At 48.5% G+C, this 25346-nt stretch overlaps 4 protein-coding genes across 5 annotated transcripts; 2 read left to right on the top strand and 2 right to left on the bottom strand.

Annotated features, from left to right (window-relative positions):
• Positions 1–428: 428 nt before the first annotated feature.
• zbtb25 (zinc finger and BTB domain containing 25) lies at positions 429–3474 on the bottom strand. Its single transcript, XM_076112153.1, has 2 exons — positions 3285–3474; positions 429–2623 (listed from the first exon to the last, which is right to left on the bottom strand). The coding sequence occupies exons 1-2, from the start codon at positions 3455–3457 to the stop codon at positions 1465–1467; spliced, it is 1332 nt and encodes a 443-aa protein (XP_075968268.1). The 5' UTR covers positions 3458–3474; the 3' UTR covers positions 429–1464.
• A 3003-nt stretch (positions 3475–6477) lies between these two features.
• zbtb1 (zinc finger and BTB domain containing 1) lies at positions 6478–12402 on the top strand. Of its 2 annotated transcripts, XM_076112148.1 has the most exons (3): positions 6478–6534; positions 7062–7249; positions 8720–12402. In XM_076112148.1, the coding sequence occupies exon 3, from the start codon at positions 8725–8727 to the stop codon at positions 10783–10785; it is 2061 nt and encodes a 686-aa protein (XP_075968263.1). In that variant the 5' UTR covers positions 6478–6534; positions 7062–7249; positions 8720–8724; the 3' UTR covers positions 10786–12402. The 2 variants fall into 2 exon arrangements, with proteins under 2 accessions (XP_075968263.1, XP_075968264.1); XM_076112149.1 differs by lacking the exon at positions 6478–6534 and having other exon boundaries at positions 7054–7249.
• A 3446-nt stretch (positions 12403–15848) lies between these two features.
• LOC142971587 (cerebellin-2-like) lies at positions 15849–17074 on the top strand. The gene is made up of 3 exons (XM_076112165.1): positions 15849–16026; positions 16518–16655; positions 16803–17074. The coding sequence occupies exons 1-3, from the start codon at positions 15849–15851 to the stop codon at positions 17072–17074; spliced, it is 588 nt and encodes a 195-aa protein (XP_075968280.1).
• A 2258-nt stretch (positions 17075–19332) lies between these two features.
• On the bottom strand, positions 19333–25134 carry myh6 (myosin, heavy chain 6, cardiac muscle, alpha). The gene has a single exon (XM_076112141.1). It carries the CDS (start codon positions 25132–25134, stop codon positions 19333–19335), a length of 5802 nt encoding a protein of 1933 aa, XP_075968256.1.
• Between the last annotated feature and the right edge of the window lie 212 nt (positions 25135–25346).

Raw genomic sequence — 25346 nt, 5'->3', positions numbered from 1 at the left:
GATGTTTCTCTGAGAAGAAGAAACAGAGATGTTTCTCTGAGAAGAAGAAACACAGAGATGTTTCTCTGAGAGGAGAAGAAGAAACACGGAGAGATGTTTCTCTCTGAGAGAAGAAGAAACAGAGATGTTTCTCTAAGAAAAGAAGAAACACAGAGGTGTTTCTCTCTGAGAGAAGAAGAAGAAACACAGAGATGTTTCTCTGAGAGGAGAAGAAGAAACACTGAGATCATCTCTCTCCTCCAACGTACCGCCCAGTTTCCATAATGTTGCATAACATAGTTTCCATTGCTTCTTCAATATATATGATATGATTTGAATTTGATTGTCTCAGCTGTGTTTCACTCGTGGTCCCTTTAAGAGTTGTGGGGGAGGAGCCAACAGACATTTCAGAATAAAACAGGAAGTAAAAGGTGATTGGACAACAGAACATGATGCAGCATTAGTGGACGGACACAGAAGACAGACTCTTAGTCACTCACACGTCACATAATCACTTCTTCACTTTGAACCAGCGATGTTTCAACAGTTCTCTCTTCTGATTGGTGGAAAAAAATGAAAAACTTTATTGATCCATCAATGAAAAAAAAAACAGACGTTTATGTACAAAACTTCCTGTTTTGATTTTATTTTACAGTGAGACCACGATGAACATTCACCAATCAATAATCAATGAACGCTGGTCATTTGACTCCACCTTAAAGGACCAGAACACACTTCCATCCACTGGTCAACCCTTTCAAAATAAAGTGAACGTTTTCACTCGTAAATCATTCCATCATCATGTGACCACTTCCTGTTTTATTGGTTCATTTAAACTCTCTAATAATAACAATAATTAAATACTGATCAATTATATTTCTATTTATTAACAGTGGTGTGGTCCTTTAAGGAGGGGGGGGGTTATAAAAAGCTGGTAAACTTTGTTTCTACTCTTCAGATTGTCATGAAGCTTTAATTTACTGATGGAAACGACACAAACAATCATCAAAACCATCAACACCACCACAGGAAGGCAGTGCTGCGTCCTTTCACAATAAAAGTCCTTCTGGGTCTAAAGACAAGACGACACACCTTCACATTAACAGGAAACATTTGAACACATCGTCAGAGACTCATCGGTGAGGTGTTCACTGTCCGCTGGTGAGTGTGGAAGATCAGGATTCTACGAACCGATGACGTCATTATTGATTCATCTGATCAATAAGAAAAAAGTCCAAAGATTCAGTTCGTCATCGTAGAAAAACATAAATATTCACAAAGAAACCGAAGATTTGTTTTCTTAAAATAATTACTCAAAAACTCAAATCGTGTTTTATAAATAGTTGCTGATTAATTTCCTGTCGATCAACGGATCACGTGACTGATTCCCACACACACACCCGCACAGGTTACCAGACCAGCAGACAGCAGCTCAGAGGACAACGAGCGCCGGATGACATCACTCCACCGGCACACCTGATGACATCACTCCACCGGCACGCCGTCCACGCTCTCCTGTGAGACCTCCGAGTCCAGCGAGTAGCAGGAGCTGCCGTTGTCCTGAGCGTCCCTGTTGACCTCCTCGGAGAGTGCGGCGGCGGACGAGGCTCCGCCCCCGGGTTCGCCGGTGGCGGCGTCGCAGAAGTGGGCAGAGGCCTGGAAGAGCTGGCTGCAGAGGCGGTTGTAGTGGTGGTAGCGGGACGGTTTGCCCGTGTGGGCGTACATGTGCTCCTGCAGCTGAGACTTGTGGGAGAACCGCAGGCTGCAGACGGCGCAGGCGATCTTACGTTTACGGGAGTGCAGGACGGCGAGGGTTGGACTGCCGCCGCCGATCCTTCTGGTCCTCCTTAGCTCTGCAGCCAGCTGGTTGGCGAGTGCCTGGCTCTGCCTCAGGGCCTCCTCCAGACACCCGGCGTCCAGCTGCTCCTGGACTCCCGCCGGACCCTCCTCCTCCACGCCGGCGTCCATCAGCCGAGCGGGTTCGAGGGCGGCGTGGCTGAACAGGTGCTCCCGCAGGTCCTCGGGGGATGAGCAGCGCTCTCCACAGCGAGGACACAGCAGGACCAGGATCTGGTCTTTGAACAGGAGACTCTGATTAGGACTGCTACCCTGAGACGGAGACCCCGCACCTTCAGGAACCTCCTCGCCGCCGTCCTCTCCCTCCTCCTCCTCGTCCACCCGCTCATGCTTGATGCGTCCGGATACGTCCGAGTCGTCTCCGGATGCCACGGAGCAGACGTTGCGTAGCGCCGAGGTCTGGCGGTCCGACGGGATCCCCTCCAGTCCGACGGCAAGGGCCAGCTGGGAGTGGGACCGCCCCCCCCGGCCGGTGGAGCGTCCGTCCTCGGGGGTCCCCCGGGACACCGCGGTGGTGTTGGGGACTCCGGCCACCTCATTGTTGGCCAGCTGGGAGGAGATCTGGATGCCGTACAGGTTGGACATGCGGACCATGTCCGCGGCGCCGTCGGTGGCGGCGCCCTCACCGGGTTTCCGGCACAGCTGGTAGGCGTGAAGGAACTTGATGCCGTCCTGCAACCGGCTCTGGTCCACCGGTTGTTTGGGACACATGCCGGTGTACATGATGTGCAGCAGGTAGCTGAAGACGTCGGGCTGGATGTCAGTAGGCTGGATCTTTATACACTCACTGAGGACAGACACAGGGACAAGGTCTCAGAGATCCTTCTGACCTGGTCGACAGTTACAGAGACCCTCCCGACCTGGTGTACAGACAGCCTCCTGATCTGGTGTACAGAGAGCCTCCTGATCTGGTCTACAGAGAAACTCCTGACCTGGTCTACAGAGACACTCCTGATCTGGTCTATAGTTACAGAGACCCTCCCGACCTGGTCTACAGAGACACTCCTGATCTGGTCTACAGTTATAGAGACTATCCTGACCTGGTCTACAGAGACACTCCTGATCTGGTCTACAGTTACAGAGACCCTTCTGACCTGTTCTACAGAGACCCTCCCGACCTGGTCTACAGTTACAGAGACCCCCATGACCTGGTGTACAGAGACCCTCCTGATCTGGTCTACAGTTACAGAGACCCTCCCGACCTCGTCTACAGTTACAGAGACCCTCCTGATCTGGTCTACAGTTACAGAGACCCCCCTGACCTGGTCTACAGTTACAGAGACCATCCTGACCTGATCTACAGAGACCCTCCTGACCTGGTCTACAGAGACCCCCCTGACCTGGTCTACAGTTACAGAGACCCTCCTGACCTGGTCTACAGAGACACTTCTGACCTGGTCTACAGTTACAGAGACCCTCCCGACCTGGTCTACAGAGACCCCCCTGACCTGGTCTGGTGGATGAAGATCATCTTGAAGTAGTTGGAGAAGGCTGCCAGCACGGCTCGGTGAGCTTTGAAATAAACGTTTCCGATGGCGACGGTGCAGTCGCACAAAAAGCCGAACTCTCTCTGGACGTTGAGCTGCTGCAGCAGGACGAGGCTGTGAGAGGAGACCTCCATGACACCTAGAACACATAGAGATAGACCTCCATGACACCTAGAACACATAGAGAGAGGAGACCTCCATCACACCTAGAACACATATAGAGAGGAGACCTCCATGACACCTAGAACACATATAGAGAGGAGACCTCCATGACACCTAGAACACATAGAGAGAGGAGACCTCCATGACACCTAGAACACATATAGAGAGGAGACCTCCATGACACCTAGAACATATATAGAGAGGAGACCTCCATGACACCTAGGACATATAGAGAGAGGAGACCTCCATGACACCTAGAACACATAGAGAGAGGAGACCTCCATGACACCTAGAACATATAGAGAGAGGAGACCTCCATGACACCTAGAACACATAGAGAGAGGAGACCTCCATGACACCTAGAACACATAGAGAGAGGAGACCTCCATGACACCTAGAACACATAGAGAGAGGAGACCTCCATGACACCTAGAACACATAGAGAGAGGAGACCTCCATGACACCTAGAACACATATAGAGAGGAGACCTCCATGACACCTAGAACACATAGAGAGAGGAGACCTCCATGACACCTAGAACATATATAGAGAGGAGACCTCCATGACACCTAGAACACATATAGAGAGGAGACCTCCATGACACCTAGAACACATAGAGAGAGGAGACCTCCATGACACCTAGAACACATAGAGAGAGGAGACCTCCATGACACCTAGAACACATATAGAGAGGAGACCTCCATGACACCTAGAACACATAGAGAGAGGAGACCTCCATGACACCTAGAATACATATAGAGAGGAGACCTCCATGACACCTAACACATAGAGAGAGACCTCCATGACACCTAGAACACATAGAGAGAGGAGACCTCCATGACACCTAGAACACATATAGAGAGAGGAGACCTCCATGACAACTAGAACACATATAGAGAGGAGACCTCCATGACAACTAGAACACATAGAGAGAGGAGACCTCCACGACAACTAGAACACATATAGAGAGAGGAGACCTCCATGACAACTAGAACACATATAGAGAGGAGACCTCCATGACAACTAGAACACATATAGAGAGGAGACCTCCATGACAACTAGAACACATAGAGAGAGACCTCCATGATACCTAGAACACATAGAGAGGGACCTCCATGACACCTAGAACACACACACTCATACACACACACACCTACACACAGAGATGGGCAGTATTTCTATTACTTGTATTTAAAATACGTATTTCAATTACTTTTGAGTATTTCGTAATTTGTATTTGATAGGGCCGATAAAAATCTAACGTAATTTGTAACAAAATACTTTAGAGTGGAGTAATTTTGTATTTAAAATACTCAAAATACTTTCTCCATGAATCAAAAAACAGTTCATGAGTTAAGTCTTCAGATCTTCAAGTTCAACAGATTGTCTGTCGGGGTCAATAGTTTATCTGAGTGTGACAGACGTCAACTAGCTTGATGTATAACTGATGTCTGGGTCTGGCTATCGCCTGTTGTATACACATGGTGATGTTATAATATCAAGCTAGCCATCGATGCTAACATGCTAATGACGCTAGCATGCTGTCTAGGCTATGCATAGCCAGTGTTTAGCAAGTTAACTTATCAGTGGAGTAGCTCAGGACACTAGGGATATTCAAACACATTCATATGTGATGAATATTTTCTTGTTGATACAAAGCCGAAGTTTATGGACTGTTAAGGGTCATTAATAAAAATATATATACACATAATCAATCAAGTTGTTGTCTTTTAATAGCTTTGCTTAGTTATACTGACATTCTGTGACTGTTCTTCCTTTTTGTGGGGTTCACCAGAGCTTTGTGTACATTATATATAATTATATTATATTATATAACCTGAATGCTCTGCTATACCAAATTGTGAGAAAACGGAAAATCCAGAAAAAAGTATTTCCTATATTTTAAATACAAAATACATGTATTGTATTTTGTTACATTTTCTGTCACCAGTATTTTGTATTTCATTAATACATTTATTTGAGGGATATTTTGTATTTTGTATCAAAATACATTTTGATGTATTTTTGATGTTTTTTGACGTTTGATGTATTTTTGCCCATCTCTGCCTACACACACACACACACACACACACACACCGGAAACAGGACACCCGCGCGACCAAACCACAATACAGCTCCGCGCGTGCACGTGGCATCGCGCCCGTTATAGGCTGCAGCCTCCTCAATCCTCCTCCGTCTCATTCACATCCAGTAACACGCACGTCCTCATTCACCTACACGCACCGCGGGCGCGCGCGTGCACACGCCCCCCCCTCCTACCCCCAGCCCACATGCACACCCTCTGTCTGTCTGTGTCATGCACGCGCGCCGTTAATCGGCCTCTTACCGCAGAAACGAGCAGATTGTCTTCAGCTTCTCGAGCCGATAGGTTGGAGCAGATGATCTCGCGAGTATCACGTCACGTCTCGCGAGAGGGGGTCAAAGGGGCTGGTCACGTGATCCGTCTGTGTCACCTACATAATCAATGTAATGTAATCAATAACCCTAAAATGGTTTTAGATGAATATTAATACTGACATCAGAACAGCTGAGCTGGTTATATGATAAATAAAATGATATTATTAAAATAATCAACAAGAGACAGCTACCCCAGTGCATGCTGGGAGGTACAACCAAATATAAACATTTAGAACCAATAATGAATTTAAACATAAATAACATCAAATATTAATGTTTCAGGGACATTATGAGATCAAACGATATGTTATTATCACCAGAAAAACTCCAAAGTATGATATTTAGTAATAACAATAAATTAAATAGAATTGTATAAACATATATATATATATATGTTGTAACGGACTGAGTGACATATAATGTCACCCTGTTATGTTAGGTGTTATTGTGTTTACAGAAAAGTTGTAAGATGTTATCTAAGATTGGTTATGGCATTTACGGAGGTCAGTGAAGGCCACATGCCTTGTGGGAGGTTGTTGTTTGTGCAGGTAACTGGGAGAGTTAGTCCAGGACCGGAAGAGTTAGTCCAGGACCGGGAGCAGATGGTTAAGGATGTTAGAGAACGTTAACGGTATTGACTGTTTGTTTGGCGTAGGCTACGGCCCACAGTAGCCTGTGTACTGTCCGCTAATACATATGTATATATATATTGTGAAATGGAAATAAATGTTCTGATAACAAGAACATGTTTATTATAATAATAAATATATTGTATAATGTTGAAAGAAATCGAAAAGTCGACCTGCAGAGAAAAAATATCTTTATTAGTAAAAATATAATTTGTTTTATTTCAAAAATTAAAAGTCAGATTAGACATGTGTATTTTATATTATATTATATATATATATATATATATATATATATATATATATATGTTAGTATTTTACAGATTATATCTTATTTCTATATTTCACAGCTTGTGAATCAGATGAAAGTCTGCAGTGAAATATACTATATATATATAATAACCTGATCACGTGGAACTATGCTGCTGGTTTATCATTAAAATAACTAGAACCTGATCAATAACTTTATTCATTACGTTTATTTTGAAGGCCGTTCTTTTTGACCGGAAGTCTCTTATTTTGTCTTCTTTAGACGCGCTCACTGTTGCGTTTGGTTGACGGAGCGACAGTTGTGCGGAAGTTCTTTCATCCTGCGGGAGGAGAAGAAGAAGAAGAAGAATAAGGAGAAGAAGGAGAAGAAGGAGAAGCAGAAGAGTCCTCCGAGTCCCTCGTCTCAACTGTCTGCCCGAACACACCGAGTCTCCTCCGGGGTTACCCACGGTGAGTTTAACGGGTTCCCAGGTGAAGTAAGAAGAGCCTCTCGGTGCTCGCGCTGCTCGCGGTGCTCTGTGCGGGGGCGGCGGGACTGTTTGCGGGAGAAGAGATATAAGTGAGCACCATCAAGCGAACAGGATGTACATCTATCACATCTGGTCTGGGTTTTCAAAATAAAGGGCGTAGTAAAGATATTAGATAGATAACTTATTACAGCAGCATTATGACACGGGTAAGCAATCAAAGTAACAGAGTAAAAAAAAAATATTGAGTATACAAATGCACAATCTAAACAATGAAATATAATAATATTAAGTTAAACAATAGCGCAAAGATTTAGCCAAACAACAGTTTAATTGTTTACTAATGTATTATTAACCGTTTAATCCGTGTAGAAAATATTAAAATGACCGTTCATACCGTGTTTATTCACTCATTTAAACACATGTTGTAAATTAGCGCGTGCCCTAGTACGCAGTCCGTTAATCAGTTTTGTCTGTTTTGTTACTCGTCGAGCTGCATCCTCTTTTATTTTGTAGCTTAACTCGCAGTAACTTCCGGTGTGGTGGATGCTAGCCGCTGTTAGCTTGACTTGGCTAACCGCTGTAATCTCCATTTTAGCTCGTGAGGCCGGCCTCTCCCTTCTGTCTGTTATTATAGTCTGGTTCTACAGCTAGAACCCTGGTTCTACAGCTAGAACCATAGCACCAGGGTTCTACAGCTAGAACAGGTCTACATCTAGACCTAGAACTCTAACCAGAGAACCTGGTACCCCTGGTCCTGATGTCGTACAGTATAAAGTACTAGATGTAACTCTGAGATGTAGTACAGTATAAAGTACTATATGTACCTCTGAGTTTTATTACAGTATAAAGTACTATACTTACCTCTGTTGTACAGTATAAAGTACTATATGTACCTCTGAGTTGTAGTATAGTATAAAGTACTATACTTACCTCTGTAGTACAGTATAATGTACTATATGTACCTCTGAGTTGTAGTACAGTATAAAGTACTATACTTACCTCTGTACTACAATATAAAGTACTATATGTACCTCTGAGTTGTAGTACAGTATAAAGTACTATACTTACCTCTGTAGTACAGTATAAGGTACTATACTTACCTATGTAGTACAGAATAAACTACTGTATTTACCTCTGTAGTACAGTATAAAGTACAATATATACCTCTGTAGTACTGTATTTACCTCTGTAGTACAATATAAAGTACTATATATATATATATATATATATATATATACCTCTGTAGTACAGTATAAAGTACTATATATATACCTCTGTAGTACTGTATAAACTACTGTATTTTACCTCTGTAGTACAGTATAAACTACTGTATTTACCTCTGTAGTACAGTATAAAGTATGATATGTACCTCTGTAGTACAGTCTCAACTACTGTATGTACCTCTGTAGTACAGTATAAAGTACTCTACTTACCTCCTTGTTGTCCACAGGTTCGATGGCGAGGCCGAGCCACAGCGATCACGTCCTCCAGCAGCTCAATAACCAGCGTGAGTGGGGCTTCCTGTGCGACTGCCTCATCGCCATCGGTGACATCTACTTCCGGGCGCACAAGGCCGTGCTGGCGGCCTGCAGCTCCTACTTCAGGATGATGTTCATCCGGGACCAGCAGCAGGGCGCTGGGCGTCTGGACCTCAGCAACATGCAGATCAGCGCCGAGTGCTTCGACCTCATCCTGCAGCTCATGTACCTGGGTCGCATCGCGGTGGGCAGCTACGAGTTCGAGGAGCTCAAGGCCTCCATGGCGTACCTGCAGATGTACTACATCCCAGACTCGTTGGAGGATCTCAGGGACATCAGGACCTCCAACTTCACCCCGTCCTCCTCGGCCTCCTCTGCGTCCAGCTCCTCCACCTGCCCCGCCGGCGGGAAGATGATGTTCGGAGTCCGGATGTACGAGCAGCAGAGGCCTGCTGCACCGGAGGTGGAGCATCTACCAAAAGCTGCCAGCAGCAGCAGCAGCACCGCCGGGCGCCCGGTGGTTCCGGCGACCATCAGCAGACCGGTGGTGGTGGCGGCGGAGGAGGTGGTGATGGCTCCTCTGATAGCGGCGTCACCGATGGTGGACGGACTTGTCGATCAGCCGTGTGACTTGAGGAAGAGGCCCGGCGGCAGGAGTTCGGCCCTCAAAGACCGTCCTCGATTTGGCCGCACCTACACCTGTGACGACTGCGGCTTCGTCTTCAGCTGCGAGAAACTCCTGATCGAACACATCCTGACCTGCACCAACCGGAAGGCCTTTCATCAGCCGAGAGGCAACGCCGAAGGTGACAACGACTCCAGTAAAGCCGAGAGCTCCGCTTCCGAGAGCATAGAGGAGCACAGGGTCATCTGTAAAGGTGAGGACGACTGGCCCGAAGCCAAGTCTGACTCCGACCTCGGGACAGCCGGCGAGCCCGGATCGACCCGGAGTATCTCCATCAAGACGGAACCAGAAGAAGGCGTATTCCCTGAGATAGAGGTGGTCCGGGTTGGCGACCACGGCAAAAGAGACTGTAGGGCACGTTTCGGCGACGCCACGCGTAAAGACCTGCAGAAGGAGAAAACCGGATCAGACCGCGACCCAGAGCCCGGCATCTCGGGTCTGGATCACAGCAGCGAGCCGTTCGAAGGCCACATGTCCAGCAGTGAAGATTCAGGGATCCCTGCGAAGCTCCGTAAGGTCAAAGACGAGAAGCAGGACGCCGACTGCACACCCTGTGAACTGTGTGGCGCTCTGCTGACGGAGGAGGACAAGTCGGCCCACTACCTGTCCAACCACATGGGCCACATCTGTGCCTGCGGGAGGTGCGGTCAGGTGCTGATCAAAGGCCGCCAGCTCCAGGAGCACGCGGAGCGCTGCGGAGAATCCCAAGGCGGCGACTCGGACTCCCACGGGGAGGACGAGGCATCCCTGCTGGAGGAGCCTCAGGGGATGATGGAGGAGGAGGGTCTGATGGAGGCCTCCGACCTGGCCTGCCCTCACTGCGGCACACTGTTCCAGAACGAGAACTCGGCGCTGGAGCACGCCTTGTCCTGCCACGACCAGGAGCTGTTCCGCCCGGCGCTGCTGGAGGAGGGCGGCGGTGAACTGGACCACCGACGCAAGCACTTCTGCGGCATCTGCGGCAAAGGTTTCTACCAGCGCTGCCACCTGCGGGAGCACTACACTGTCCACACCAAGGAGAAGCAGTTCACCTGTCAGACCTGCGGGAAGCAGTTCCTGCGGGAGCGGCAGCTCCGCCTGCACACCGACATGCACAAAGGAATGGCGCGCTACGTTTGTCCGGTCTGCGACCAGGGAACCTTCCTCAAACACGACCACGTCCGCCACATGATCTCACACCTGTCGGCCGGGGAGACCATCTGCCAGGTGTGTTTCCAGATCTTCCCCGGCGGAGAGCAGCTGGAGAAACACATGGATGTCCACCTGTACATCTGCGGCGTCTGTGGAGAGAAGTTCCGCCTCCGTAAAGACATGAGAAGCCACTACAACTCCAAGCACACCAAGAGACTATAGGAACCAATCCGGACCCGTCCGCCACATTTCTACCAGTTTTGGTACAAAGAGAAAAAGCCATAAATGTGAGAACAAATTAATGCACTTGAGCACCAAAAAAGACAAATCTGCACTTTTTAAAGTATATGCATAATAACCTCAGCGGGCATTCACACTGCGAGCTGATTGGTTGCTTCGTTAGCTTTGATTAAACAAAAAAAAGACAATCAGGACGTCATGAGGTTTCTTTCAAAAGTCTGAATCTACTTCTGTTAAACGATCACCGTCCACAGTTAACCAGCTAACCAGATGTATATTAGTTTTAATATTTATGAAGAAGCTGGGGTTTTGTACACAGGATATCTTTACATGATGCTTGTTTTCATGGTTCTTGTTTTCATGGTTCAAAGAAGTAAATCTAGAGACGTTCTCATTGGACGAGTCAGAACCAAGTCACCAAATAGTTAACGAGTGATGTTCTGTAACTGATCTCAACACCTTTGTTTTAGCACTAGGGGGCGCCAAAGGGGAGCTTTCAGATGGACCTTTGTGTTTGGACTTGTTGGGTTCAGGATCGTGTTGCTCGCAGTGTTAACGAAGACTTTGTTTAGGACCACGTGGAGTCCACATGGAGCCTCAGAGTCCACATGGACTCTCAGAGTCCACATGGAGCATTTTAGAGTCCACATGGAGCCTTTTAGAGTCCAGATACAGACCTGAGGAGAGTTCACTTACTGTTTGGAGGTTCTCTTCCTGTTTGGAGTCGAAATTCTCTGAAGAGGAACCCGATGAGTTCTTCATGTTCTAGTTGGTGAACACGGTCCTCTTTGGTTCTTAGCTTTGTGACCATTGATCGGCTGTAGGTGCTCTGTGATTGGTGCCTTTGCTGTGACAACACTAGTGTCTTCTTCACAGTGATGCATGCTGGGGGATGGACAGTGAGAACACTAGAGGTGGTCAAGCCCATAGGAACCACCGAGAGCCGGACCACTTGGACTTTAAGCGGTCTTCTTTTAAACCTGGTGGATTTTCCTCCTCGGTTCGATCGGTTCTGGTGGATCAAAACCACCACACAGACCCGTTACAGGAAGGGGTCTCAGTTAAACCAGGAAATATTCGTGACAACCTTTTGTGAAACTGAACCGAAGAGGAAAACCCAGCAGGTTTAACAGGTCCTCATTGACTGAGACCAGAACCCGGTCCTGGTCCTGGGTCTCCTGGAGGATCACACTGTGATGGATCTGTTGCCTTATGATTCATGTAAAGTTTTTCACTGTTTTTTGTTTCTGCTTCACAAAAAAAACACAAAGTTCACAAACCTGAACGAGACCTAAACCAGTACTGAACCAGCTAAAACCAGACCACATATTTCAAATCCACCACAAACCCTTTCAGAACCTGAACCAGTTAAAGTCGACAAAAACCCTTTTAGAGGGGACAGGAACTAGTTCTAAACCAGTACTGAACCAGCTGAAACCAGTTCAGACCTGACCTGCACACAGACACAGTTAGTCCAGAACCAGTATGGACCCTTCTAAAACCTCTTAATGGTTCCTGTTAAAGGTCTTCATGGGTTCTCCAGGTTCTGAAGTTCTGAAGATTTTCGCTCCTAATAAACCAAGTTCTGTTTGACAACAACCCGTTTTCTCCTCTTATTATTATTATTATTATTATTATTATTATTATTATTATTTATATCTGTATCATTATAATTAGTGTTGATATAAATATTATCATTATTGTTGTTGTTGTTGTTATTTGTGCTCTGAGTTTGTTTACAGAGACTCTAGTTCTGCTCACCTGCAGCACGATGACATCACCAGGTCAGAGTTGTTACTTTAAGGTTCTCAAACAGACTAATGGATGTTTGTTCTACCAATCAGCTCTCGCCCTGTAACAAACTGACCAATGACGGTCCACCTGGTGCCCACCTCTCTCACCTGCCTCACCTGTCTCTCCTGCCTCACCTGTCTCACCTGTCTCACTTGCATCACCTGTCTCACCTGTCTCTCCTGTCACCTGCCTCAGCTGTCTCACCTGTCTCTCCTGTCACCTGTCTCACCTGTCTTTCCTGTCACCAGTCTCACCTGTCTCTCCTGTCACCTGTCTCACCTGTCACCTGCCTCACCTGTCTCTCCTGTCACCTGCCTCACCTGTCTCTCCTGTCTCTCCTCTCACCTGTCTCTCCTGTCACCTGCCTCACCTGTCTCACCTGTCACCTGTCTCACCTGTCACCTGCCTCACCTGTCTCACCTGTGTCACCTGTCTCTCCTGTCACCTGCCTCACCTGTCTCTCCTCTCACCTGTCTCTCCTGTCACCTGCCTCACCTGTCTCACCTGTCTCTCCTGTCACCTGCCTCACCTGTCTCTCCTGTCACCTGCCTCACCTGTCTCACCTGTCACCTGCCTCACCTGTCTCACCTGTCACCTGCCTCACCTGTCTCATCTGTCTCACCTGTCTCACTTGCATCACCTGTCTCACCTGTCTCTCCTGTCACCTGCCTCAGCTGTCTCACCTGTCTTTCCTGTCACCAGTCTCACCTGTCTCTCCTGTCACCTGTCTCACCTGTCACCTGCCTCACCTGTCTCTCCTGTCACCTGCCTCACCTGTCTCACCTGTCACCTGTCTCACCTGTCACCTGCCTCACCTGTCTCACCTGTGTCACCTGTCTCTCCTGTCACCTGCCTCACCTGTCTCTCCTCTCACCTGTCTCTCCTGTCACCTGCCTCACCTGTCTCACCTGTCTCTCCTGTCACCTGCCTCACCTGTCTCTCCTGTCACCTGCCTCACCTGTCTCACCTGTCACCTGCCTCACCTGTCTCACCTGTCACCTGCCTCACCTGTCTCATCTGTCTCACCTGTCACCTGCCTCACCTGTCTCATCTGTCTCTCCTGTCATCTGCCTCACCTGTCTCTCCTGTCACCTGCCTCACCTGTCTCACCTGTCTCTCCTGTCTCCTGGAGATTATTGTTGACTTCCGGAGAGGCCACACTCAACACCCACCACTGACCATCAATGGTGCTGATATAGAGAGAGTGAGCAGCACCAAATTCCTGGGGGTGGACATCAGTGAGGACCTCTCGTGGACAGCCAACACAACATCACTGGCAAAGAAAGCTCAGAGGCGCCTCTACTTTCTCCGCAAACTGAAGAAGGCAAGAACACCACCACCCATCATGTGCACCTTTTACCGAGGCACCATTGAGAGCATCCTGACAAACTGTATCACTGTGTGGGGCGGAAGCTGCACTGACTACAACAGGAAAGCCCTGCAGCACATAGTGAACACAGCTGGAAGGATCATTGGTGCCTCACTCCCCTCACTCCCCTCCCTGCAGGATATATACGACACTCGCCTCACCCGCAAAGTGACCATGATTGTGCGCGACTCCAGCCACCCCTCACACGGTCTCTTCAGCCTCCTGCCCTCTGGGAGAAGATACCGGAGCCTCCGTGCTCGCACCACCAGACTCTCAAACAGCTTCGTCCACCAGGCTGTTAGGAAGCTGAACTCTCTGAACTCTCTCCCTCCTCTCTTTTAAGACTCCCCATGTCCAACTGCTGCTAAATACAGATTGATAGTTTTTTTGTTCTTTTTTCTCTTATTATATACAGTATATATTGTCTAAATGTTTTTTTAGTCTATTGCACTGTATTCACTTTATATGTTTATATGTTGGACTAGAGAGAAACGTCTTTTCAACTCCCCTGTATGTCCAGTACATTGTGGAATTGACAATAAAGCAAACTTTCCTGTCTCTCAGGTGAGAAGAGCGTAATGTCAAGGCGTTCTAACCACCAGTGCTCGCTGGGTCCACCTGGTTCTGGTTGCAACCCGTTTTTGTTTCCGTCCTCCTTCGTTCCAGATCTTAGTGGTTCAACTCGGTTTAAAGGGTTAAAGGTCAACCAGGGTCCTTACAAAGATAGAAGTACAAGGTTGTGTGTGTGTTTTATCACAGTCACTTTGTGGGGACTCACCCTCCTTATGGGGACAAACACATCCAGACAACGTAAATCAGTAGATTTTTGGCTGACGACTTGGTTTAAGGGAAGGTTTAGGTTAGTTTAGGTTTAGTTCAGGTTTAGGTCATATTAGGATAGGTCAGGTTTAGTATGTTAGCTTTAGGTAATTTAGGTTTAGTTTCGGTTAAGTTTCGGTTAGTTTCGGTTAGGTTTAGTTTAGGTTCGGTTAGGTTCAGTTTAGTTTCGTTTAGGTTAGGTTCAGTTTAGTTTAGTTTCGGTTAAGTTTAGGTTAGTTTCAGTTAGTTAAGTTTAGGTTAGTTTAGGTTCAGTTAAGTTTAGGTTAGTTTCGGTTAGGTTTAGTTTAGGTTAAGTTTAGTTTCGGGTTAGGTTCGGTTAGGTTAGGCAGAGACTGAATAACATCAGATATAAGAAGAAGGAACCTCCGTAACCCGTTTCTCTGATCAGAAACTGAACCAGATGTTTTTATTTAAAGGTTCTAGTTCTAGCAGCTGATGTTGGTCTAAAAGCTTTATGAAGGTTTTTAATCTCCACAGGTTTAGTTCTTCTGTCTCTGAAGCTCTGTGCGTTAAAAATAGAACTCAATAAAGCAGAGTGGGATGAAGAGATTAAATAGATTTAAATTTCTCTGGTGGATCAGGCCTTCAGAGGACACTGACAGTCAGACTAAAGCCTCTCTGGTGGATCAGGTCTTCAGAGGACACTGACAGTCAGACTAAAGTCTCTCTGGTGGATCAGGTGTTCAGAGGACGTTGACAGACTAAAGTCTCTGGTGGATCAGGTCTACAGAGGACACTGACAGTCAGACTAAAGTCTCTCTGGTGGATCAGGTCTACAGAGGACGTTGACAGTCAGACTAAAGTCTCTGGTGGATCAGGTCTTCAGAGGACGTTGACAGTCAGATTAAAGTCTCTGGTGGATCAGGTCTACAGAGGACGTTGACAGTCAGACTAAAGTCTCTGGTGGATCAGGTCTTCAGAGGACGTTGACAGTCAGACTAAAGTCTCTCTGGTTAATCATCATCTGATTGTTTGTTCAGGTTAAAGTCTCGTTTAAGTTAAACTTTGTGTCCAGTCCAGAGCTTTCAGAACAACAGTCGACATGGTGTCCAGCCGGGTCCTGGTCTTGGTGGTGGTGGTCTCTGCTGTGGTCGGGGCTCAGAACCTGGGCTTCGTTCAGAACCCTGAGAAAGGCCCAGAAGAAGAAGACGTGAGAGTCCTGGTCCAGCAGCTGATTGCCAGAGTGGACAAACTGGAGAGAGAGCGTGAAGAAGAGAGAGGTGAGTGAAACCTGATGGAGGGTTATTATGATATGGAGGGTCTCGAGGAGCGAGGAGGGTGACGACGTGGGTTTTAAACTTGACCGCTCTCATTACCTCGGTCCTAGAGGGAGTTGGTTGTAATCTGCAGACTCGCCACTAGATGTCAGTAAGTCACACCGGCCCTTGAAACCGGCATCAGGACCAATCAGATCACTCGATTGCTGGAAATAAGGCATTAACCTGCGATGACGCTCATCGAGGCGCCTGGTCTGAGATGATGGAGGGACAAACCTTTAGCTAGTGGAGGCTGTTAGCATGGGTTAGCATGTTAGAAGGGGTTAGCATAGATAGCAGAGTTTAGCATGTGTTACAATGTGTTAGCATGTGTTAGAAGGGGTTAGCATGTGTTAGCATAGTTAGCTGTGTTAGCATTAGTTAGCATGTGTTAGCATACGTTAGCATGGCTCCAGGTCCCTGTGTTTGATAGAAATCTGTCCGTGTCCCTGCAGCTAAATCTCAGGTGGCGTTCTCGACGTCCCTCGTCAACACTGAGCTGTGGACCCATCAGGGCCCGTTTGACAGCGACACCACTCTGCTGTTCAAGACGGTGACGACGAACATTGGCAACGCCTACGACCCTGAAACAGGTAGGACTCACCAGGTAGGACTCACCTGGTAGAACTCACCTGGTAGAACTCACCAGGTAGACCTCACCTGGTAGAACTCACCTGGTAGGACTCACCTGTTGCACATTTTAACATCAGAGTCCTGACGCCGGGTCTTTGTCCCCCCAGGTGTCTTCACTACCCCCGTCAAGGGACTCTACTATATCCGGTTCACCGGCTCCGTTGGAAACTCGGTGTCCCTGAACGCGGCACTGCTGAAGAACGGGTCCAACATGTTTGCCATCTTTGACACCAGGGGGGTCCACGGCAGCGCCTCCAACGGCATGGCCCTGGTCCTGGAGGCCGAGGACCGGCTCTCCGTCACCCTCTGGAACAAGCAGAGCATCTTCGACCAGACGAAGCTCAGCACCTTCAGCGGCTTCCTGGTCTTCCCCATGTAGGAGTCCTGAACCCAGATCCAGACCTACTGCTGATACCCTCAGAATGTGGTCTATAAAGTAGTCTCTGAGTTCACATCACGTCAGACCTTCAGGGACCTTAGTCCTTCTAAAGTGCAGAGAAGACTCACACAGTTCTGGACTGGATCAGTTTTATTTACTTCTTCTGTATGAAAGTTACATTTTACAGTAAGAGGTTTACTAAAGGGCTTCAACCTTTAACATTTACATACGGACAACATTCATTTAGGGAGAATCCTGGTCTGACACTAGACCTGGTCCTAGTCCTAGTCTGAGACTAATTCAGGTCCTGGTCTGACACTAGACCTGGTCTTGGTCGTACAATAAACAATAAACGCCCATAACTATGTTAAATCCACAGGTTACATAAAGTCACATTTTATTTTGAAAGGGTCACCAGTATCCCCTGAGATCGTCTATGCCGGACCCGTCCAGGTCCGCGGGCCGGTGTGTCGCCAGGTTGGACGGGTCCTCCGCGGTCACAGCTGGGGGTTCGGCGGTGGTCCGGACCGGGGAGGGTCCGGTGGGGTGGTCCACGGGAGAGGGTTCCTCTGGTCCGGTACCGGGACCGTTAATAAAGTTATTACCGGAACACATGTTCATGTTCACAGAGCTTCCGGTCCCGGTCCAGATGTGGGTCTCCAGATGACGCCGTAGTAGACCGCCAGGAGACCCGCAGCCAGGGAGACGGACAGGACGTAGACCAGCACGGTGGCCAGTCGGACCCACTTCCGGTCCAGCTGCTTCTTCTGGTCCCCGGTGTAGGTGGCTGGTCTCCCGGGGGTCCAGCTCCGCGGGTCCCGCATGGTTCTGGTTCTGGTTCAGGACTGTCTGGAGGTCACTGATCCTGATCCTGGAGGAGGTCTGAATCCCGGTCCATCTTCATCTGGACTCATCCAGCGGTTTATAGACCAGCTGCGTCAAGTCCACCGAGTTCACCACGGACCGGAAGCTCCCGGATCACGTCTTCAGAATAAAAGCCTCGTCTTTAGTATTTAATTTGAAGCAACGTTTTTTATTTTTTTCTCGTGACGTGAATGTTTGTGACGTCAATGTGTTTATTTGATGTTATTTTATATTTAATTATATTATTATGTTATTTTATATTATATTATTTTATGTTATTTTATGTAATTTTACTCTGTTATTTTAATTACACTTAAAATTACTGCTTTTATTTTGAAATTCTCAGCAGCTGTCAGTGGTTTGTCACATCTGTCAGAAATGTTCCTTATAAATAAATATTTAATTGTAATGTGAGATTTATTACAACATGTTTTACTTTGAGCAGCATTAAGTTAAATTATATTGTTTAATATTCACTTATTTACTATTAAATGTCATAAATGTAATAACTCACATTCTCACGTTTTTTATAAAAAAGTGTTTTTTGTTGCCTAAAACTTGTTTCCGACGAGACGTACGTTTTACTGTTACGACTCGACTCAAACGTCACTTCCTGTGAAGACGGAAGTTTATTTTGAAAGGACAGAATGACATCATGAGCTGGAAGAGAGCTTTTGTTTAACAGCTGATTTAAAATAGAAAACGTTTGTTTATTGTTGATAAACCCTCATTAAAACCAATCAATCAATTAACCAATCAAAGAAGGAGACCAGGACAGACCAGTTTGATCCAGTTCATCTGAAGGTCCAGAAACATGTTTTATCTTGTAAAGAAACGTTCACTTTGATCACCAGACAAACAAACACAAGACTTTGTATTGACTTCATGTTCATCGTGTTTTATTACATTTTGATGTTCGTCACAATTGAGTTTGAAATATTACAGAATGCAAAGTTTTGTTTCAGACTTCCTGTTTCTCTTTAATGTCCCTGAACCTCACAAACAAACACCAACAAACAAACACCATCAATAATCAAAAAAGAAAACTAATCGTCTCTAAAAGTAAAATCACAAAAATCAGAAAGTGAATCTTGAACTGAAAACATGTCTTCAAAAGAATAAAGAATAATGAATATAACACTACTTCTACTATATATGCTGATAAAACAACCGTTTCTGTCGGCTTCAGGTCCTGTGTGCTTCCTCATTAGTCACATGGTGCAGGTCCCAGGGTGCAGGTCACATGGTGCAGGAACACCTGTCAATCAAAACAGACTCATTGACTCAGAGCTGCATCGATAACAAGCCAGTAAGCAGACCTTTAGCATTGTGTTTTTCATGTTGTTACTAATGAACTTCACACACCTGTAGCTGCTGGACTCTCTGGGGTCTCCTCACTCATCCAGACCCTTCTTGGAGGACCCGTCCCTGGTCTTCGCCCTCAGCTTGTTCACCTGTGACTCGGCGATGTCGGCTCTCTCCTCGGCCTCCTCCAGCTCGTGCTGCAGCTTGCGTAGTTTGGCCACGTTGGCGTTCGCTCCCTCCTCCGCCTCCTCCGCCGCGTGTTTGTAGGACTTGACCTTCAGCTGCAGCTTGTCCACCAGGTCCTGAAGGCGGGCCGTGTTCTTGCGGTCCTCCTCGGTCTGGTAGGTGAGCTCCTTGATGCGGCGTTCGTACTTGCGGACCCCCTTGACGGACTCAGTTCCCATCCTCTGTTCGGCCTCCAGCTCGTTCTCCAGCTCTCTGATGCGAGCCTCCAGTTTCTGGAGCTGCTTCTTGCCCCCCTTCATGGCGATCTGCTCGGCCTCATCCAGACGGTGCTGCAGGTCTTTGATGGTCTGCTCCATGTTCTTCTTCATGCGCTCCAGATGGGCGCTGGTGTCCTGCTCCTTCTTCAGCTCCTCGGCCATCATGGCCGCGTCCGTGATGGCTTTCTTCGCCTTCTCCTCGGCATTGCGGTTCTCCTGCACGGCGTCCTCCACCTCGTTCTGCAGGTGCGCGAGGTCCGCTTCGTGCTTCTTCTTCTGGTTAATCAGGCCAGTGTTCTGGGAGTGCAGGAGCTGCATGCGCTCTGTCACGTCCGTCAGCTCCTGTTCAGCCAGTTTGCGACTTCTCTCCGTTTGCTCGAGCGCGGCCCTCAAGTCCTCCAGCTCGGCCTGGATCAGGTTGTTCCTGCGTTCCAGGAGAGCGATGTTCTCCCTCAGGTCGTCGTTGCTGTGCTGTGCGTCATCCAGCTGCAGCTGAGAGTCCTTCAGGAACGCCTGGAGGCACTTCAGCTGTTTTTGGGCGTCGGCCGCCTGCCTGTTGGCTTGGCTGAGCTGGATCTCCATCTCGTTGAGGTCGCCCTCCATCTTCTTCTTGACCCTCAGGGCCTCGTTGCGGCTCCTGGTTTCAGATTCCAGAGAGGACTGAAGCGACTCGAGCGTCCGCTGGTAGTTCCTCTTTGCTTGCTCCATTTCTTCCTCTTTTTCAGCCAGCTTGCGCTCTACTTCGGCCTTCACTTGGTTGAACTCCAGCTGGGCTCGGAGGATCTTGCTCTCTTCATGCTCCAGAGAACCTTCTGCCTCCTCGAGCGCTGACTGGAGCTCTGCCTTTTCCTGCTCCAGCTGCTTCCGGATCTTCTCCAGTTCGTGAGCACTCCTGCCGCCCTCCCCGAGCTGGTCGGTGAGGTCAGAAATCTCCTCTTGGAGGTTCTTGTTCTCTCTCTTCAATGTCTCGAGTTGATCCAGAGACTCCTCGTAGGCGTTCCTCAGTTTGAAGAGTTCAGTGCTCAGAGACCGAGCTTCCTTCTGAGAGGCCTCCAGCTCACACTGCGACTCCTCAAACTTCTGCTTCCACTCCGCCATGACTTTGTCAAAGGCCCTCTGCTTTTTGTCTAGGACTGCAGATGCGGCATTGGATTTCTCGAGGTCCAGCATCAGGTCTTCAATTTCATTTAGGAGGCGGTGCTTGGTCTTCTCAAGGGACGAACACTTTGCATTCGTGGCCTCGGTGGCCTCCTCGGCCTCCTGCAGTCTTTGAACCAGCTTCTTCTTTGCTTCCTCCAGTTCTTCTGTTCGCTGGATTCCGTCGGTTTCATATTTGGTCCTCCACGCCGAGACCTCGGTGTTGGATTTGGACAGAGCTCTCTGCAGCTCGGCCTTGGCTTCCTGCTCCTCTTCAAACTGCTCTCGGAGCAGATCGCAGTCGTGGCGAGCCGACTGCACCGTATGGGCGAGGGCGTTCTTGGCCTTGACTTCTTCTTCCAGCTGTCTGCGGAGATCTTCTACCTGCTGGTTGTACAAGTTCTTCCCTCTGGTCAGCTGTGAAATCAGACACTCCTTCTCCTCCAGCTGACGTCCAAACTCTCCGTTCTCCGTGAGCAGCTTGGCCCTCTGGGTAGTCAGGTCGTTGACGGAGCGCTGGGTTTCCTCATATTTGCTCTTGTACTCGCTCATGTTGTCTTCCATCGTGCGGCACATCTTCTCAATATTTGACTTGGCCTTCACCACACTCTCCATGTTAGAAGACAAGTCGTCCAGCTCCAGCTTCAGCTCGCTCTTTTCCTTCTCCAGCTTCTGCTTCACCCGCTGCAGGTTGTCAATCTGTTCGCCAAGTTCGGCGACGCTGTCGGCGTGTTTCTTCCTCAGGGAGGCGGCAGTGGCCTCGTGTTGGAGCGTAGATTCCTCCAGCTCCCTACGCAGCTTCTGGAATTCAGCGTCTCTCTTTTTGTTCATCTCCACCTGCGCTGATGTTGCTCCGCCGGCCTCCTCCAGGCGCTCGCTTATGTCCTCTAGCTCGCGGGAAAGATCGCAGTGCTGCTTCTCGACTTTGGCCCGGGCTGCACGCTCAGCATCCAGCTCCTCTTCCAGCTCCTCGATCCTCGCCTGGTTTTCTTTCAGCTTCTTCTGGAGCTGAATGGAAGCAACCTGCTCGTCTTCCAGTCTTGAAGTTATTTGGACAATCTCAAAATCTTTTTTTTTCAGTTTCTCCTCCAGCTGCTGCTTATCGTTTTCTATGTCCATCAAACTCTCCTGAGTCAGTTTCAGGTCTCCTTCGAACTTCCTCTTTGAGCGCTCGAGGTCCATCCTGAGTTTCTTCTCCTGCTCCAACGAGCCCTCCAGATCGTCCACTTGTTGCTCCAACTTAACTTTGGCTTTGGTTAAGCTATTGGCTTTGTCTTCTTCACTCTGAAGGTCATCCAGTGTCTGCTGGTGGGCCTCCTGTAGTGCCTTCTTCTCCTTGGTGAGCTTCATGATGTTTTCGTCCTGGGAAGCCATCTCTTCGGTCAGGTTTTTCACCTTATTCTCCGTGGCGCGTTTCTCTTTCTCGACCTTGGCCAAAGTCAGCTCCAGATCGTCTATATCTTTCTTCAACTCGGAGCATTCGTCTTCAAGCTTCCGTTTCTTAGCCGTGAGATCTGCGTTCAGCTCCTCTTCATCCTCCAGTCTCTCGGTCATCTCTTTCAGCTTGGCCTCCAATTGAATCTTGCTCTTTATAAGCTGTTCACAGCGTTCTTCAGCGTCCGTCAGTGTGTCCTGTTCAGACTGAATATGCAGAGTCAGATCATTCTTCTCTTGGAGAAGAGCCACTATTTTCTCCTCTAGATCCTTCCGTCGTGCTTCTGATTTCTCCAGAGCTTCTTTCAGCTTGTTGAACTCATCCTTCATGTTGGCCATCTCCTTCTCAGACTCGGCACTCTTCAGCAGTGGTTTGATCTTGAAGAAGAGCTTCATCCAGGGCCAGTTTTTTACTCCCAGAAAAGAGCGAAGGTTCCACTGGATGACCATCAGGGCGTCTCTGCGTTCCACCAGCTTAGCGAACTCTGCCCTCATAAGGATTGCCCGGGCATTAGCCTGAATCCTGGTGATGATTCGAGAGAGTTGCTCATCACGCATCTCCTCCAGTGTCCCCAGCAGACCGGCTTTAAAGAAGACTTTGGTGTGACCGAACCGGTACTGGGTGTGGTCTATGTCCAGTGATCCCAGCAACTTCTCTGCGCTCTTCTTGCAGTCAATGAACTGGCCTTCAGGGATGGCGGAGGCATTCAGAATCCTGTACCGTTGTTTGAAGTCGCCGTAGAGCACCCTGTTTGGGAACCCCTTCCTGCAGATCCTGATGCCTTCCAAGACACCGTTACAGCGCAGCTGGTGCATCACCAGGCAGTTGTCCATGGCCCCTGGAGTTTTCTTCTCATTAGGAATCAGACAGCGGACAAAGTGGGGATGTGTGGTCTTCAGGTTGTTCATCAGCTTGTTCAGGTTTTCCCTGTGAAGTGCCGACACAGTCTGGAACGAGGAACCTTTTTTCTTGGCTCCTTTGCCGCTTGGTTTGTCGCCGCCATCAGTTCCTGAATAGCTTGAAAACAGCACACTGAGCAGCTTCAGAGAGGATTTCTGGTAAAGTCCGACCACAGTTTCATTCAAGGGGTCTTTATTTTTTACCAACCAGTTGCCGATGTTGTAGTCCACTGTGCCAGCGTAGTGAACCAGGGCAAAATGAGCCTCTGCTTTCCCCTTTGCAGCCCTCGGCTTCTCAAACATCTTGTTCTTTCCCAGGTGATTATCGTAGAGCTTGGACTTGAAGGTCTGGTCACTGGCTTTGGGAAACATGCATTCCTCCTCCAGAATCGACAGGATTCCCAGCGGCTTCTCAATGAGGTCAATACAAGCCTGTAAATCCATCCCAAAGTCAATGAACTCCCAATCAATGCCTTCCTTCTTGTACTCTTCTTGTTCCAGAACAAACATGTGATGGTTGAAAAACTGTTGCAGTTTCTCGTTGGTGTAGTTGATGCACAGCTGCTCGAAAGTGTTGAAATCAAAGATCTCGAATCCAGCGATATCGAGCACTCCTATGAAGTACTGACGAGGCTGTTTAGTTTCCAGGGAGTGGTTGATCCTCACCACCATCCAGTTAAACATCTTCTCATACACCGACTTAGCCAGAGCACCAAGGGAGTAGTAGACTTGGTCCACACTTTGTCCTTTGGTGACGAATTCATTTCCGACCTTGACTCTGGGATGACACAGCCCCTTGATAACGTCGGCAGAATTCAGCCCCATTAGGTATGCGGTTTTATCCGCAGCCTCCGTCCCGTCCGACTCGGCCTGCTCCTCGCGCTGCTTCTGCTTGAACTTCATGTTGCCGTAGTGCATGATGGCACCAGTTAGCTTGTAGACGCCCATCTTCTCCTCCTGAGTGAAGCCGAGCACATCGAAGGCACTGTCGGTGGCCAGCAGTTCCTCCGAGTCGTTGATGGAGGCGACCGTTACCTCCCCTTGGGAGATGTAGGAGTAATCGTAAGGGTTGTTGGTGATCAGCAGCATGTCCAGCAGCTCTGGCTTCTGATTGGACAGGATCTGGTAGAAGATGTGGTAGTTCCTCTCAGCCTTGAGCTGAAAGGTGCACCGGGACTTCTCCAGCAGGTAAGTCTCGACGTCGGCAGACGACAGCTTTCCGCTCATGCCGAAGTGAATCCGGATAAATTTTCCAAAACGAGACGAGTTGTCGTTTCTCAGCGTTTTGGCGTTGCCGAAAGCCTCCAGCGCCGGGTTGGCCTGGATGATCTGGTCCTCCAGCGTCCCCTTGCTAGTGTCTCTTTTGCCTCCACCGACTGCAGCGATGCTGGCAAAGTACTGGATGACTCTCTTGGTGTTCACAGTCTTCCCGGCTCCGGATTCTCCGGTGATAAGGACGGACTGGTTCTCCCTGTCAGTCAGCATGTACTGGTAGGCGTTATCGGAGATGGAGAAGATGTGAGGCGGAGCCTCGGTCCTCTTCTTCCCCCTGTAAGCTGCCACCACATCCGCATCGTAGACGGGAAGCCATTTGTAGGGGTTGACGGTGACGCAGAAGAGCCCGGAGTAGGTGTAGATCATCCAGGCGGCGTAGCGCTCCTTGAGGTTAAACAGCACCGCCGGTTCGTGGAGGAACGTGAACATCGCCATGTCTTCAATTTTATCAAACTTCGGCGGGTTCTGGGGGTGGACGTCCAGCTCCTTCACGGTCGCCGTTGTCCCATCCTCCTTCTTCACGGTCACCATCCCGCCATCTTTGCTCTGGATTTGCCCCTTCATATATTCCACCTTATCGTCTGCCACGAAGCACTCGGTCTTGATGTCAAACGGTCGGGTCTGGGCCTCCAGGCGCTCTTTGTCTGACTTCCTCAGGAAAGGAGCGGCCTTCTTGAACTCGGCCATCAGAGCGTCGCCCATGTTGGAGGGACGAGGTTCCCGTTAGTCAGAAGAGAGAGATCGATCCAAGAAGAAGGAAGAAGTCTTTGTGTCTCTGGAGCAGAGCTGCAGACTCTTTATAAAGACGCCCGCAGGACCAAATTAGGAAATGACTGCTGAAAGAACCCATGAGGGCAGTTTCAGGACCTTTGGCTGTCAAAGTCCATTTTAGGAAACGGAGTGATTCCCTTCTT

This window comes from Anarhichas minor, unplaced genomic scaffold (assembly GCF_050575085.1).
Source record: "Anarhichas minor isolate MPS153535 unplaced genomic scaffold, ASM5057508v1 ptg000047l, whole genome shotgun sequence".
Taxonomy (NCBI): Eukaryota; Metazoa; Chordata; class Actinopteri; order Perciformes; family Anarhichadidae; genus Anarhichas; species Anarhichas minor.
Note: the sequence above shows the minus strand (reverse complement) of the source record. Positions and strands in the feature narration are given on the sequence as shown.

Coding starts and splice junctions, on each gene's coding strand:
- zbtb25 (XM_076112153.1), bottom strand. CDS start 3,457: ATGGAGGTCTCCTCTCACAGCCTCGTCCTGCTGCAGCAGCTCAACGTC. Junction 2,624..3,284: donor ATCTTCATCCACCAGACCAG/GTCAGGGGGGTC, acceptor GTCTGTCCTCAG/TGAGTGTATAAAGATCCAGC.
- zbtb1 (XM_076112148.1), top strand. CDS start 8,725: ATGGCGAGGCCGAGCCACAGCGATCACGTCCTCCAGCAGCTCAATAAC.
- LOC142971587 (XM_076112165.1), top strand. CDS start 15,849: ATGGTGTCCAGCCGGGTCCTGGTCTTGGTGGTGGTGGTCTCTGCTGTG. Junction 16,027..16,517: donor AGAGCGTGAAGAAGAGAGAG/GTGAGTGAAACC, acceptor GTGTCCCTGCAG/CTAAATCTCAGGTGGCGTTC. Junction 16,656..16,802: donor CGCCTACGACCCTGAAACAG/GTAGGACTCACC, acceptor TTGTCCCCCCAG/GTGTCTTCACTACCCCCGTC.
- myh6 (XM_076112141.1), bottom strand. CDS start 25,134: ATGGGCGACGCTCTGATGGCCGAGTTCAAGAAGGCCGCTCCTTTCCTG.